The sequence below is a fragment of the Eriocheir sinensis genome, chromosome 32 (assembly GCF_024679095.1).
Source record: "Eriocheir sinensis breed Jianghai 21 chromosome 32, ASM2467909v1, whole genome shotgun sequence".
NCBI lineage: Eukaryota > Metazoa > Arthropoda > Malacostraca > Decapoda > Varunidae > Eriocheir > Eriocheir sinensis.
Genome location: NC_066540.1, coordinates 17,350,981 through 17,365,980, shown reverse-complemented (window position 1 = coordinate 17,365,980; position 15,000 = coordinate 17,350,981). Strand labels below are relative to the sequence as shown.

Here is a 15,000-nt window from a genome sequence, read left to right as displayed (position 1 = left end):
AGACGTCTTCCCCAGGTACAGATTTATCCACCACTCTGAAGGTCAGGATAAACAGCTGGGTGGGATGCACGCCAACTGCTAAGGCCGGGATTCGAACCCATGCAGGCCCTCGGGACACTAACCACTGCACCATAGAGTAGAGAGAGAAGGTTGAGGGAAGAGAGAAAGAAAGAAAGGAGATGAAGAGAAGGGAATGAAATGGAACTCCTTGCTTCACCTAACAGTTGGAAAGTTTCGTTTAGTCGGCGCAACATCTGTGGTCATATGCCGGAGAGAAACAGAAGGGGAAGGAATTATAGGAGAAGGGAACAGGAGACGGGACACAACCCCTGATTAATACCTGGTACCCATTCACTGCTGGGTGGACAGGGGCGTAGGGTACCGGAAAAGCCGCCCAAATTTTTCCACTCCGCCCCTCATTCACTGCTGGGTGGACAGGGGCGTAGGGTATCGGAAAAGCCGCCCAAATTTTTCCACTCCGCCCCCATTCACTGCTGGGTGGACAGGGGCGTAGGGTATCGGAAAAGCCGCCCAAATTTTTCCACTCCGCCCCCATTCACTGCTGGGTGGACAGGGGCGTAGGGTATCGGAAAAGCCGCCCAAATTTTTCCACTCCGCCCGGGAATCCAACCCGGGCTCTCTCGATTGTGAGCCGAGTGTGCTAACCACTGCACCACGAAGCCCCCTTACTTCAGTTAACTAGAAATCATGAAGCCAAATGTAAGGGCGAGCGCTGAACGGACTGCTGGCTACACTTAACTAAAGGTCGTTAAGCCAATTAGACCACGGCGCGGGAGAGGAATTCGAGATAATTTGCACCTAAAGAAAAGAAAAAAAAAAACTTTGGCATGCGATCCACTTACCCATGTGATCTATAAGAGTCAAATTCTACTTTGGTGTGGGATCGACATGTTTCATTTATTTAATATGGCTTCAATAGTTCAAGTTCAAGGGCATAAAAAAGTTAACAAATGTGAAAAAAAGCCCGCTACTCGCTGCTCCTATAAAGAGTTAGAGGAGTGGCCGAAAGATAGGTCAATTTCGGGAGGTGTCCATATATATTGACCTAACCTAACCTAACCTGACCTGACCTGACCTGTTCTAGAGTGGGCGTTACATACCCGAACAGAGAAGGGAAACACGCCCCTGCCAACCCGGTGCTCCTCTTAAAATTACTATGAATGATTCCTATATCTAACCTAACCTGACCTGACCTGACCTTACCTGACCTGTTCTAGAGTGGGCGTTACATACCCGAACAGAGAAGGGAAATACGTCCCCCCGGTACTCCTCTTGACCTTAGTAGCTGAACTTGGGTTGAATGAAGGTCCCGCGCGGCATGTGGGTTACCTCCAGACACTCAGCGATGAATGACGAAAGGGGGAGAGAAAGATAAAACAGAGAAAAGAGGAAGAAGAGAAACTGATTAAGAAAAGGGAAGAGAAAGAAAAATCAATACAGGGAAAGATAAAACAGAGAAAAGAGGAAGAAGAGAAACTGATTAAGAAAAGGGAAGAGAAGGAAAAAGAGAGAGACCATTGGTGGAAAGTTCCGAGTAAACGAACCTTATGAACCAGACGGAGTGGAAACTGTGTGCGTGCCTGATACAGAGAAAGAGAGAGAGAGAGAGAGAGAGAGAGAGAGAGAGAGAGAGAGAGAGAGAGAGAGAGAGAGAGAGAGAGAGAGAGGAATGGAATGAATAACAAAGAGCAAGAGAAAGGTGACGAAATTATATTGATCTAGAGTTGTTGTTGTTGTTGTTGTTGTTGTTGTTGTTGTTGTTGTTGTTGTTGTTGCAGTAGTAGTAGTAGTAATAGTAGTAGTAGAAGAAGAAAAGAAGAAGAAGAGAGAGAGAGAGAGAGAGAGAGAGAGAGAGAGAGAGAGAGAGAGAGAGAGAGAGAGAGAGAGATTTACATAGACATTCAGGACACACAGACCCTACATATGGTCCAGACTGGGTTAACTAAGTGAAAGCATATCAATGTCACCAAGACTTTGCATTTCTACTTAAGTGAATATCAAGGTGAAGGAAGTGACGGTTGAGCTTGTTAGGAGTCAATCGTGTTGCACTGGACCACTGAAGAGGGCGGGGGAGTTTATTCCATTCTCGCACTACAACGTTGGTGAAGAAAAAATTAGTGCAGTCTGAATTTACTTGTCTGCATTTGAGTTTTGTGGCATTATTTCTCGTTCGCAAAGTGTCATCGATTATAAACAATTTTGATTTCTCCACATTCGTAAAACCATTGAGTATTTTGAAACATTCGATCTGTTTTCCTCTGACGCTCAGAGGAAAACTGATCGAATGTTTTAAAATATATACTCAGTGATTTTACGAGTGTGGTCAAATAATAAATGTGTTTGATCGATGACAAGTTCCAAGCGAGAAGAAATGTCACAAAACTTAAAGTGTAGACAAGTAAATTCACACTGCACCAAAAGTTTCTTCACCAACGTTGTAGTGCGAGAATGGAATAAACTCCCGCGCCGTCAGTGGTCCAGTGTAACACGATTGACTCCTAACAAGCTCAACCGACACTTCCTTCACCTTAATATTCACTAAAGTAGAAATGCAAAGTCTTGGTATAAGGAGGAGAGTGAGAAATGAAGGATGACCCATGACCCCCCCCCCCCCCCAACAATTTATATTATGCAACTTAGGGAAACGTTGGCTCAGAGTGAGGCAACGTTCCTCAAGAGACAGCATGATAAGTGTTGAGAGCCTCCCGTCGTGAGATTTGTTGCCAAGGAGACAATCTTTGCTCCCCGACGTTGCACAGCTTCTAATGTTGCAATATCCTTTGGGGAGGCCAGAACTGTACCGCATATTCCAGGTGGGGTCTGACTAAGCTATTGTAAGGCGGGAGTATTACAGCTTTACTCTTGAATGTGAAGTTGTTTACTGCGTCGATGCATTGCTGTGAGAATTTGAGGTTTGACGCGATTTTGCAGAGAGAGAGAGAGAGAGAGAGAGAGAGAGAGAGAGAGAGAGAGAGAGAGGTGGAAGCTAAGGAAGAAAAGGGAGAAAGCGAAACGGGATGAGGAAGGGAAGGAATGAAGAGAGAGAGAGAGAGAGAGAGAGAGAGAGAGAGAGAGAGAGAGAGAGAGAGAGAGAGAGAGAGAGAGAGAGAGAGAGAGAAATATGTAAAAAAAAAAAAAAGATTTCTTCATTCATTGCAACAGCGATAAGAAGAGGAGGAGGAGGAAGAGGAGAATAAAACCTTTGTAATGTGCCTATCACTTTATCTCTTATCTACAATTCCTTTCACTTTTCTCGGATAATATTCAGGAAAGCGTAGCCTCCTCTGGTGGTGAATCCTTGTGTTAGGGAGTGAGATAAGGATGTAAAGAGTGATGCTGGGAGCTAACTCTTGCATTAGGAAGTGGGGCGGTAATGGGGATGAGAGAGTGGGGGTGATGGTTGACTCTTGCGTTAGGAAGTGGGATGATGTTGAAGTGAAATAGTGGAGATATTGGTGAATTATTGTGTTAGGGAGTGGGATAAGGATGAAAGAGTGATGCTGGGGGCTAACTCTTGCATTAGGAAGTGGGGCGGTAATGGGGATGAGAGAGTGGGGGTGATGGTTGACTCTTGCGTTAGGAAGTGGGATGATGTTGAAGTGAAATAGTGGAGATATTGGTGAATTATTGTGTTAGGGAGTGGGATAAGGATGAAAGAGTGATGCTGGTTAACTCTTGCATTAGGAAGTGGGGCGGTAATGGGGATGAGAGAGTGGGGGTGATGGTTGACTCTTGCGTTAGGGAGTTGGACAGTGTCGAGATGAAAGAGTTAAGATGCTTCCTCCTCGCATATATATAGGGGAGTTAGGAGGTAATATAAAGTTCGGTTGGAGTAGTTTAAATACACCCCCCACCCAAAGCCCTTAGACAAGACACTTTCCAATATCACATCAGCTACTTCTCAAGGTCAAAGAGGGGATCAATCGGGTTCTAATGAGTGTTTCTTTAGGTTCACGGTACAGAGGAAGGGTCAGACTACCACCAGGGTCATAAAACTACCCCTGGAAATGCCCCCCACAACTCCTACGAAAGCCTTGTCAAATAGGTGTTTCTTAGGTTCACGGTACAGAGGAAGGGTCAGACTACCACCAGGGTCATAAAACTACCCCTGGAAATGCTCCCCACAACTCCTACGAAAGCCTTGTCAAATATGTGTTCTTGGGCGGCGGTCTTTTTATTTTTTATTTTTTATGTCGTTGCCTGTTGCGCCGGTAGGCATCTTCCTGGTGGGGCCTGATGGTCGGCCCAGCCCGTTCTGGCGCAGGCGAGTGTTTATAGTGGCGCCATCTTGCATTGGGTCATGCTGCCCCCCGGAACTCGTTCTTGATTCGCTTGGACGGCTTCCTCTAGAGTCCGGGTTGATGGGTGGTCTTCAGGACAGCATGTGGGTAGTTTTAAGCCACTCGGCGGTAACTGAAAAATCCGAGTGGTAGCGTGCGTCTTGTAATGCGACCCTCAATATCCCACGGGAGTCCAAGTTGAACCTCTCTGCGAGCCATTTTGCGGCGGCGGGGCGGGTCCACATAAGGCATTGCAAACTCCATCAAAGGCCATCTCTTTTGATTCTATTTTGGGAGCAGCGAGTAGCGGGCTTTTTTTTATTATTTTCTTTTTTTGTGTGCCCTTGAGCTGTCTCCTTTGTTGTAAAAAAAAGAAAATAGTGAATTCCGGAGAAAACTACCACCTCCATGATAATAAACAGCGTTATATTTTGTCCAGAAATAAGCAGTCACCATCTCGAAATTAGTGGGCTACATTTTTTCGTGGATATTCCCCGTTTTTTATTTTTTATTTTTTTTATTTCTCTTGTCTCATTTGTTGTTGTTGTTGTTGTTGTTGTTGTTCTTGATCTTCTTCTTCGTTTTCTTCTTCGTCTTATTCTTCCTCCTCCTCCTACTACTACTACTACTACTACTACTACTACTACCAATAATAATAATACCACATATAAAACTAATGATAACAGTAAAAGTAATAATGAGTCAACGTTGCCAAGTTAAAAAAAAAAAAAATGAAAAACGTTGCCCTCAAAACAGCGTTGCCAACTAAGCCAGCCAGTGACGTCACCAGATCCACAGTGTTGCCAAGTGTGTATTTTAGGACAGACACACACACACACACACACACACACACACGGGATTATTCTAAAATATTCTCTCTCTCTCTCTCTCTCTCTCTCTCTCTCTCTCACACACACACACACACACACACACACACACACACACACACACACACACACACACACACACACACACACACACACACACACACACACACACACACACACACACACACACACACACACACACACACACACACACACACACACACACACACACACACACACACACACACACACACACACACACACACACACACACACACACACACACACACACACACACACACACACACACACACACACACACATACACATGCTTACACATTAAAACGCAAGCAATTTTATGGTGCAAGAGAGAGAGAGAGAGAGAGAGAGAGAGAGAGAGAGAGAGAGAGAGAGAGAGAGAGAGAGAGAGAGGAGAGAGAGAAAATGATGCAGAATATATGATGTTTTGTTTTGTGTGTGTGTGTGTGTGTGTTTCAGTTTGTTTACCTCTGTGTTTGTTTACAGAGTCATGGGGTTCGAACCTGTTCCACCGAGACGCCGCCGACGCCAGCACACTCTCTCTCTCTCTCTCTCTCTCTGACCTAACCTCAACTTCGCCTAAATTAAAACAATATTAATTTCACTAACAACATCAATTAACAACAAAAACAACATCAACGAGAGCTTAATCCTCTTTAATCCTACTTATTGCGTCTTAATCCTATGTAAATCCTTTTCTTAATCCCTTTGATCCCTTTTCCTGCCCTTAAGAGAAATCCGATCCTATTACAAGCTCTCGTTCTAAGCGTTTATGATCCTCCTCACTCGTATCAAACTCCTTTTAACATCATCTAATCCTACTGTGATGTCCAAATCCCTTTCCCAACCCAGGTGTGTAATATGTATGTTTGCAATCCTTTATAATCCTACCAAATCCTTTTCTTAGCTAACCCAATCCTACTATGGTGTCCTAATCCCTTTCCCAACCCAGGTGTCTAATATGTATGTTTACAATCCTTTATAATCCTACCAAATCCCTTTTTTACCGCACTCAATTCTACTATGATATCCTAATCCCATTCCCCACCCAGGTGTATAATATGATTCATTGCATTCCTTTATAATCCTACCAAATCCTTTTCTTAGCTAACCCAATCCTACTACGGTCTCCTAATCCCTTTTCCCACCCAGGCGTTTTATTAAACTCTTTGCATTTCTTAACATTCCCTCCAACTCCTTTTTTTAAACTTATCTAATCCTAATCTAACTTCCTGATCCTCTTTCCCAATACCATTATCACCAGTCATTGCTACATTGCATATCTCTTGCTTCCCGGAAAACATTGCGATCATATTAAAATCTCTTGTTCAAATCCTTTATGACGGTCTAGATTACTATCAAACCCTTTTTAAGAGGTATACAGTACTACCAAACCCCTTTTAAGAGCTCGATTCCCTTACTGAACCCCTTGTAACCTCTTCCAATCCTACTCTGACCTCCCAATCCCCTCTCTCTCACACTGAACCCTACTCACCTTTCCCAACCCTAATACAACCTCTTAATCCCCTTTCCCAACACCATCATCGTCATCTACTAAACCCCTTGTAACCTCACCCAATCCTACTCTGACCTCCCAATCCCCTTTCTCTTATACTAAATCCTTCTCAACCTATTCCAATCCTAATACAGCTTCTTAATCCCCTTTCCCAATACCATCATCACCATTATCATTTACTAAACCCCTTGTAACCTCACCCAATCCTACTCTGACCTCCCAATCCCCTTTCTCTTATACTAAATCCTTCTCAACCTATTCCAATCCTAATACAGCTTCTTAATCCCCTTTCCCAACACCATCATCACCATCTCCTAAACCCCTTGTAACCTCACCCAATCCTACTCTGACCTCCCAATCCCCTTTCTCTTATACTAAATCCTTCTCAACCTATTCCAATCCTAATACAGCTGCTTAATCCCCTTTCCCAATACCATCATCACCATCTCCTAAACCCCTTGTAACCTCACCCAATCCTACTCTGACCTCCCAATCCCCTTTCTCTTATACTAAATCCTTCTCAACCTATTCCAATCCTAATACAGCTTCTTAATCCCTTTTCCCAACACCATCATCACCATCTCCTAAACCCCTTGTAACCTCACCCAATCCTACCCTGACCTCCCAATCCCCTTTCTCTTATACTAAATCCTTCTCAACCTATTCCAATCCTAATACAGCTTCTTAATCCCCTTTCCCAATGCCATCATCACCATCTCCTAAACCCCTTGTAACCTCACCCAATCCTACTCTGACCTCCCAATCCCCTTTCTCTTATACTAAATCCTTCTCAACCTATTCCAATCCTAATACAGCTTCTTAATCCCTTTTCCCAACACCATCATCATCTCCTAAACCCCTTGTAACCTCACCCAATCCTACTCTGACCTCCCAATCCCCTTTCTCTTATACTAAATCCTTCTCAACCTATTCCAATCCTAATGTAACCTCTTAATCCCCTTTCCCAACACCATAATCACCCGTTTCTAATCCACTTTTGGCCGCTCAGAAAGTTTCACAACCCTATTTAATTTCTTTGTGGTTTCTTATGATGATCTACGATCCTATTGAACCCTTCCTAAGCGATCCAATCCTACGCTAACCTCCTGATCCTCTTTCCCTGGTGGCGTCTGAGCTGCATAATATCAACCTTGGCCTCTCAGAAGACTCCACAATCTTATCCAACTGGTTCCGATCCTATTCCGCTCTGCAGTCCCACTAAACCCTTCTCAGTCGTACCCGATCCTAATGTAGCCTCTTAATCCCCTTTCCCAACACCATAATCACCCGTTTCTAGTCCACTTTTTGCTGCTCAGAAAGTTTCACAACCTTATTTAATTTCTTTGTGGTTTCTTATGATGATCTACGACCCTATTGAACCCTTCCTAAGCGATCCAATCCTACGCTAACCTCATGATCCCCTTTCCCTGCCGGCGTCTGAGCTGCATATCGACTTTGGCCTCTCAGAAGACTCCACAATCTTATCTAATTGGTTCTGATCCTTTTTATTCCGCGCTACGATCCTGTTATCAGTCGCATCTAAATCTAATACCCTTAATCCCCTTTCCCAATATCGTAATCAGCTGTTTTTAGTCCGCTTTTTGTTGCTCGGAAAATTCCACAACCTTATCACTTTGCGTTCCCTTATGATGCTTGGGAGGGGGGGTGAGGGGGGGGGGGGGTTCATTGGTGGTTTCCTGAGCCCGGCGGTATAATTTTTGCAAGATTTCCGATTCGTGAACAAGAAAAACACTCAAGGCTTCCGATTCGTGAACAAGAAAAACACTCAAGACTTCCGATTCGTGAACAAGAAAAACACTCAAGGCTTCCGATTCGTGAACAAGAAAAACACTCAAGGCTTCCGATTCGTGAACAGGAAAAACACTCAAGACTTCCGATTCGTGAACAAGAAAAACACTCAAGGCTTCCGATTCGTGAACAAGAAAAACACTCATGACACCCCGATGTAGCTCCTCTCTGACCTTGAAAAACAGGCTGACCCCCTTAATAATCCTTGATGATACTCTATACCCGATCCTACCTAACCCTTCCCAATCCTAATACAGCCTCGTCATCCCTTCCTAACCTAACCCCAAACCCCCTTTCCCCCCCAATCCTAATACAGCCTCGTCATTCCCTTCCTAACCTAACCTAACACCCTTTCCCCCCCAATCCTAATACAGCCTCGTCATTCCCTTCCTAACCTAACCTAACCCCCTTTCCCCCCCAATCCTAATACAGCCTCGTCATCCCTTCCTAACCTAACCTAACCCCCTTTCCCCCCCAATCCTAATACAGCCTCGTCATTCCCTTCCTAACCTAACCTAACACCCAACCTCCTTTCCCCCCCAGGCGTCTGAGCTGCAGATCGACTTTTGCCGCCCCGAACAGCTCCGTAGCAAGCCGCCTGTTAAGGAGCTGGTGTTCGGGCGCTCCTTCACCGACCACATGCTCAAGATCTATTACACGCGGGACAGCGGCTGGGGGGCACCTCGCATCACGCCCCTCCAGGACCTACGCCTGCACCCCGCCGCCAAGGTCCTCCACTACTCCGTCGAGGTGAGCGGGCGGGGGGGGGAAGGGGGGAGTGGAAGAAGGGAGGTTACGAGGGGAAGGAAAGGTGAGAGGAGGGAGGGGAAGAGAAGGAAGGGAAGGGAATGGGAAGAGAAGGGAGGGTGAGGAAGAAGGGAGGTTACGAGGGGAAGGAAAGGTGAGAGGAGGGAGGGGAAGAGAAGGAAGGGAAAGGAATGGGAAGAAAAGGTAGGAAAGGGGAAGAGGAGGGATGGAAGGAGGGAGGTTACGAGGAGAAAGAAGGGGAAGGGAAAGAGAAGGAAGGGAAGGGAATGGGAAGAGAAGGAAGGGAAGGGAAGGGAAGAGGATGGATAGGGGAGGAAGGATCAGGGGAAGTGTGGTGTTGGTAAGGGAAGGAAGAGGAGGGAAAGGGAAGGAAAGGAGAGGGAAGAGGGGGGGAAGGAAAAGAATGGGTGAGGAAGAGGAAGGGAGGTTGAAGAAGGGAAGGAGGGGGAGTGGGATGAACGAGGGGAAGGAAGGGTAGAGGGGAAAGATTTGATGAGAGGCACGCGGATATTTTTAGCGCGTCAATGTTCTTGCTTGCGAGATTTCGATGAGTTTATTTCCGTTTGGTGGAGGGGAAGGAAGGAAGGGGTAGGGAAGGAGACGGGTGGTGTTGAGAAGGGAAGGGAGGGGAAGGAATGAATGATGGGGAGGGGAAGGAAGGAAGGAGACGGGGTGGTGTTGGTAAAGGAAGGGAGAGGAAGGAAGGAAAGGGTGGGGAAGGAGACGGGTGGTGTTGGTAAGGGAAGGAAGGAGAAGGAATGAAGGGTGGGGGAGGGGAAGGAAGGAAGGAAGGGGTGGGGAAGGAGATTAGTGGAAAGAAATGGAAGGGTGAGGAAGGGGGCAGGGTTGTATTGGTAAGGGAAGGAAGGGGGGCGAAGAGGAAGGAAGGGGGCAGGGTGGTATTGGTAGGGGAAGGAAGGGGAATGAAGGATGGGGGAGGGGAAGGCAGGATGAAGGAGGGGAAGGAAGGGGAAGGAAGGAAGGTTGGGGGAGGGGAAGGCAGGATGAAGGAGGGGAAGGAAGGGGAAGGAATGAAGGTTGGGGAGGGGGAAGGAAGGGGAAGGAATGAAGGTTGGGGAGGGGGAAGGAAGGAAGGTTGGGGGAGGGGAAGGCAGGATAAAGGAGGGGAAGGAAGGAAGGGGTGGGGGGGGAGTGAAAGACTTGATGAGGTGGATATTTTCAGCGCGCCAAATGATCTTGCTCGCGATATTTTGATGAGCTTATTTCCGTCAGCGCAGATCACAAGCACATGAGAACATAAGAACATAAGAACATGAACATTTTTTATATATATTTTCTTTCATCCACTTCTACAACACCAACATTCCACTATCACCCCTCCCGAACATTTTTTGATACATTTTCTTTCATCCACTTCTACAACACTAACATTCCACTATCACCCCTCCCGAACGTTTTTTGATACTTTTCCTTTCATCCACTACTCCACCATCATCATTCCACTATCACCCCTTCCACTCAGCTCACCCCGCCCCCCCTCACCCTCTCCCCCGCAGCTGTTCGAGGGCATGAAAGCGTTCCGTGGTGTAGACGACGAAATCCGGCTGTTCCGCCCCGGGATGAACATGGCTCGTATGAACCGGACGGCCGCGCGCTCAGCCCTTCCCACCTTCGACAGCGAGGAGCTCATCACCCTCCTGAAGAAGCTCGTCAACGTGGATCAGGAGTGGGTGCCGCACACGGAGTCATCCAGTCTCTACATTCGGCCCACGCTCATAGGCACAGAGGTGAGGGATTGGGGGTGTTGGGGCGGCTTGCGATAGGAAATGGGACGGTAATAGGGGTGAGAGAGCGGTGGTAGGTTCTTGCGTTAGGGAGTGGGACGGTGTGGAGGTGAAAGAGTGCAGGTATTGGTGAATTCTTATGTTAGGGGGTGGGATAAGGATGAAAGAGTGATGCTGGTTAACTCTTGCATTAGGAAGTGGGACGATAATGGAGATGAGAGAGTGGGGGTAATGGTTGATTCTTGCGTTATGGAGTTGGACAGTGTAGAGATGAAAGAGTGAAGTTGCTAGTTGACTATTGCCTTACGAAGTTGAACAAAAATTAGGGATGAAAGAGTGAAGATGCTGGTGGTGGTGGTAGTAGTAGTAGAAGTAGTAGTAGTAGTAGTAGTAGTAGTAGTAGTAGTAGAAGTTAATACTCTACTCATGTCCATCCTCCCATACCCTGTCCAAATTTCTAATACAAGACTTAACCGTCACCATCACTCCCTCATCCCTACACTGTCCCATTTCCTAACGCAAGACTTCACCATTATCTCCACTCTCTCACCCCTACCACTCCTCCCCCACTAACACCCCCCTTCTCCCCCCCCCCTGCCGCAGCCCTTATATGCACTGTCCCACTCTCTAGCGCAAGACTGAGAACCAGCACCATTCCCTCACCCCTTACCCTGTCCCACTCCTAATGCAAGAGTTCACCACCACTGCCAACTCTTTCACCACCCTTACCCTATCCCCCACTAACACCCCCTTCTTCTCCCCCCTGCCGCAGCCTACCCTGGGAGTGGTGCGCCCCGCCGAAGCCCTGCTGTTCGTCATTCTGTCCCCCGTGGGCCCCTACTTCGCCAGCGGTTTCAAGCCTGTCTCCCTGCTGGCCGATCCCCGCTTCGTCAGGGCGTGGCCGGGAGGTGTTGGGGAGATGAAGATGGGAGCGAACTATGGGCCCACGCTGGAGATACAGGTAGGAGGAGGAGGAGGAGGAGGAGAAGAGGGAGGTGGAGGTGAATTTAGGAGGAAGATATTGAGTTTTTGTCATTACTATTATTATTGTTATTATATACATTTTTCCTCCTTCCTTCTTCTCTCCCTCCCTTCCTTCTTCCCTCTCTTCCTTCCTTCCTTCATTCTTCCCTCTCTTCCTTTCTTCCTCCCTTTCTTCCTTCTCTCCCTCCCTTCCTAATTTCCTTTCCTTTCTCTCTTTCCTTCCTTTCTTTCTTCCTCCATTCCTCCCTTCCTTCTTTCCTCTCTTCCTTTCCTTCTCCCGTTTGTCCTCCCTCTCTTCCTTCCTTCCTTCCTTCCTCCCTTCTTTCTCTCTTTCTTTCCTACCCTTCCCTCCTTCCTTCCTTTCTTCCTTCCATTCCTTCATTCCTCCAATCCTTCCCTCCTTATCCCTTTCACCTTCCGCCACCCACCCACCCCTCCCCCTCACCCTCACCCCCCTCTCTAACACCCCCTTCCCCACCCTCAGCGTCAGGCCGAGAAGCGTGGTCTGCAGCAGGTCTTGTGGCTGTTCGGACCGGACCACCGCATCACCGAGGTGGGCGCCATGAACATAATGGTCTACCTTGTCAACGAGAGCGGCGGTGAGTGCCTCGTGGGGGGGGGAGGGGGGGAGAGGGGTATAGGGGCAGGGGGGCATTCAGCATTTTTTTTTTGGGGGGGGAGTGGGGGGGTAAGATGAGGAAAGGTTGGTGGTTAGGGAGGGGAAAGATGAAGTTTGGAGAGTTAACGTGTCCAACTTTCTAATGCAAGAGTTACCCAGAAGCATTGCTCTTTCATTATGGTTTTAAGGAAGGAAAGATGAAGTTTGGAGGGAGTTAACGTGTCCAACTTTCTAATGCAAGAGTTACCCAGAAGCATTGCTCTTTCATTATGGTTTTAAGGAAGGAAAGATGAAGTTTGGAGAGAGTTAACGTGTCCAACTTTCTAATGCAAGAGTTACCCAGAAGCATTGCTCTTTCATTATGGTTTTAAGGAAGGAAAGATGAAGTTTGGAGGGAGTTAACGTGTCCAACTTTCTAATGCAAGAGTTACCCAGAAGCATTGCTCTTTCATTATGGTTTTAAGGAAGGAAAGATGAAGTTTGGAGGGAGTTAATTTGTCCAACTTTCTAATGCAAGAGTTACCCAGAAGCAGTACTCTTTCATTATGGTTTTAAGGAAGGAAAGATGAAGTTTGGAGAGAGTTAACTTGTCCAACTTTCTAATGCAAGAGTTACCCAGAAGCAGAACTCTTTCATTATGGTTTTAAGGAAGGAAAGATGAAGTTTGGAGGGAGTTAACGTGTCCAACTTTCTAATGCAAGAGTTACCCAGAAGCAGTACTCTCTCACACACCCATCTAACCTTTTCTCCCCCTTTCACCCCAACAGAGAAGGAGCTCGTCACCCCACCCCTGGACGGCCTGATCCTCCCCGGGGTGACGCGGGACTCGCTGCTCACCCTGGGGCGGCAGTGGGGGGAGTACAAGGTGTCGGAGCGGGACATCACCATGGGGGAGCTGGAGCAGGCTAACCAGGAGGGGAGGGTAAGTAGGGGGGGTGGGGAGAGGGGAGGGGGGTAGTGGGGAGAGAGGGTGGGGTGGGGGAGTGGGGAGAGAGGATGGGGCGATTGTGGTATAGATTGAAGCTTATGTATTTTTTAAAGTGTGTAAGGGGGAGGGGGGGAGGTAGGGGTGCTATATGTGTGTGTATGTGTGTGTGTGTGTGTGTGTGTGTGTGTGTGTGTGTGTGTGTGTGTGTGTGTGTGTGTGTTCTTTCATTCCCTGTCTCCTTCCTTCCCTTACATTCCTCTTTCTTTCCTCCGTTCTTCTTTTTCTCTCATTTCCTCCTCCTCCTCCTCTTCCCCTTCCTTCCTTTCTTTATCTACCTTTCTACGCGTTGTTTCCTATCCCTTTCTCTTTTATTTTCGTTTCCCCTTCGTTTCTTAACCCTACATCCGTTTTCTGTTCTCCCTTCCTCCTTTCCCTTCCTTCCTTCGTCCCTTCCTTTCTCTTAAACCCCTTTCTGCCTTCCTCCTTCCCCCTCTCTCCCTTCCCTTCACTTCTCTCCTTTCCTTCCTGAGTTCCCTTCCACACTCCCTTAATTTCCCTTCCCTTCCCTTTCCTTCCCCCACACACACACCCGTCTCACACTAACTCTCCCTCTCTCCCGCAGCTGCTGGAAATGTTCGGGGCAGGCACAGCGGCCGTCGTGACACCCGTCGGGGAGATCCACTATCAGGACCGCGTGATCAAGGTGCCGACGGAGGGAACCGATGGGGGCGTGTCCCTGGCCCAGCGGTACTATGACACCATCACCGGCATACAGTACGGGAAGATACCGAGCGACTGGGCGGTCAAGCTTGATAGTTAGGTTAGGTTAGGTTAGGTTTGGGGGTCGTGGGACGAGCCATAGAACAGAAGATAAAACGTATCGGCGCTTAAGTTTGCCTATTTGAAAAGCCTCGCGTGGCATTCAGTACGGGAAGATACCGAGGGACTGGGCGGTCAAGCTTGATAGTTAGGTTAGGTTAGGTTAGGTTTGGGGGTCGTGGGGCGAACCATAGAACAGAAGATAAAACGTATCGGCGCTTAAGTTTGCCTGTTTGAAAAGCCTCGCGTGGCATTCAGTACGGGAAGATGCCGAGCGACTGGGTGGTCAAGCTTGATAGTTAGGTTAGGTTAGGTTAGGTTTGGGGGTCGTGGGGCGAACCATAGAACAGAAGATAAAACGTATCGGCGCTTAAGTTTGCCTGTTTGAAAAGCCTCGCGTGGCATTCAGTACGGGAAGATACCGAGGGACTGGGCGGTCAAGCTTGATAGTTAGGTTAGCTTGGGGGTCGTGGGAAGAGCCATAGAACAGAAGAGTCTTGAAGGTCCTATTCTTAAATGTCGCATCGCTTAAGTTAACCTGTTTGAAAAGCCTCGCGTGGCATTCAGTACGGGAAGATACCAAGCGACTGGGCGGTCAGGCTTGATAGTTAGGTTAGCTTGAGGGTCGTGGGGAGAGCCATAGAA

General features: G+C 47.6%; 2 protein-coding genes across 46 annotated transcripts in view; one reads left to right on the top strand and one right to left on the bottom strand.

The window, feature by feature from the left end:
• LOC127006350 (vacuolar protein sorting-associated protein 53 homolog) overlaps positions 1 to 15,000 on the bottom strand; it is a 43,014-nt gene that overhangs the window by 21,743 nt on the left and 6,271 nt on the right. The window contains exon 1 of one of the 2 annotated variants that reach the window (XM_050876182.1): positions 1,255 to 1,437. The exons of the other annotated variant lie outside the window; for it this stretch is intronic. The gene's annotated coding sequence lies outside the window, so the exon portion shown is untranslated. Of the gene's footprint in view, positions 1 to 1,254; positions 1,438 to 15,000 lie in introns of those variants that run through there. 2 annotated transcript variants of the gene reach the window in all.
• The window catches only part of LOC127006354 (branched-chain-amino-acid aminotransferase, cytosolic-like), a 9,323-nt gene continuing 3,332 nt past the window's right edge, over positions 9,010 to 15,000 (top strand). For 10 of the 44 annotated variants that reach the window (XM_050876207.1, XM_050876205.1, XM_050876190.1 and 7 more), the window contains exons 1-7: positions 9,011 to 9,242; positions 10,778 to 11,008; positions 11,778 to 11,966; positions 12,474 to 12,588; positions 13,376 to 13,530; positions 14,159 to 14,371; positions 14,523 to 15,000. The exon at positions 14,523 to 15,000 is cut by the window's right edge. In XM_050876207.1, the coding sequence (XP_050732164.1) occupies positions 9,132 to 9,242; positions 10,778 to 11,008; positions 11,778 to 11,966; positions 12,474 to 12,588; positions 13,376 to 13,530; positions 14,159 to 14,356 (999 nt within the window). In that variant the 5' untranslated portion in view covers positions 9,011 to 9,131 and the 3' untranslated portion in view covers positions 14,357 to 14,371; positions 14,523 to 15,000. Of the gene's footprint in view, positions 9,243 to 10,777; positions 11,009 to 11,777; positions 11,967 to 12,473; positions 12,589 to 13,375; positions 13,531 to 14,158 lie in introns of all 44 variants that reach the window. The other 34 variants (XM_050876228.1, XM_050876227.1, XM_050876224.1 and 31 more) reach the window with 26 other exon arrangements.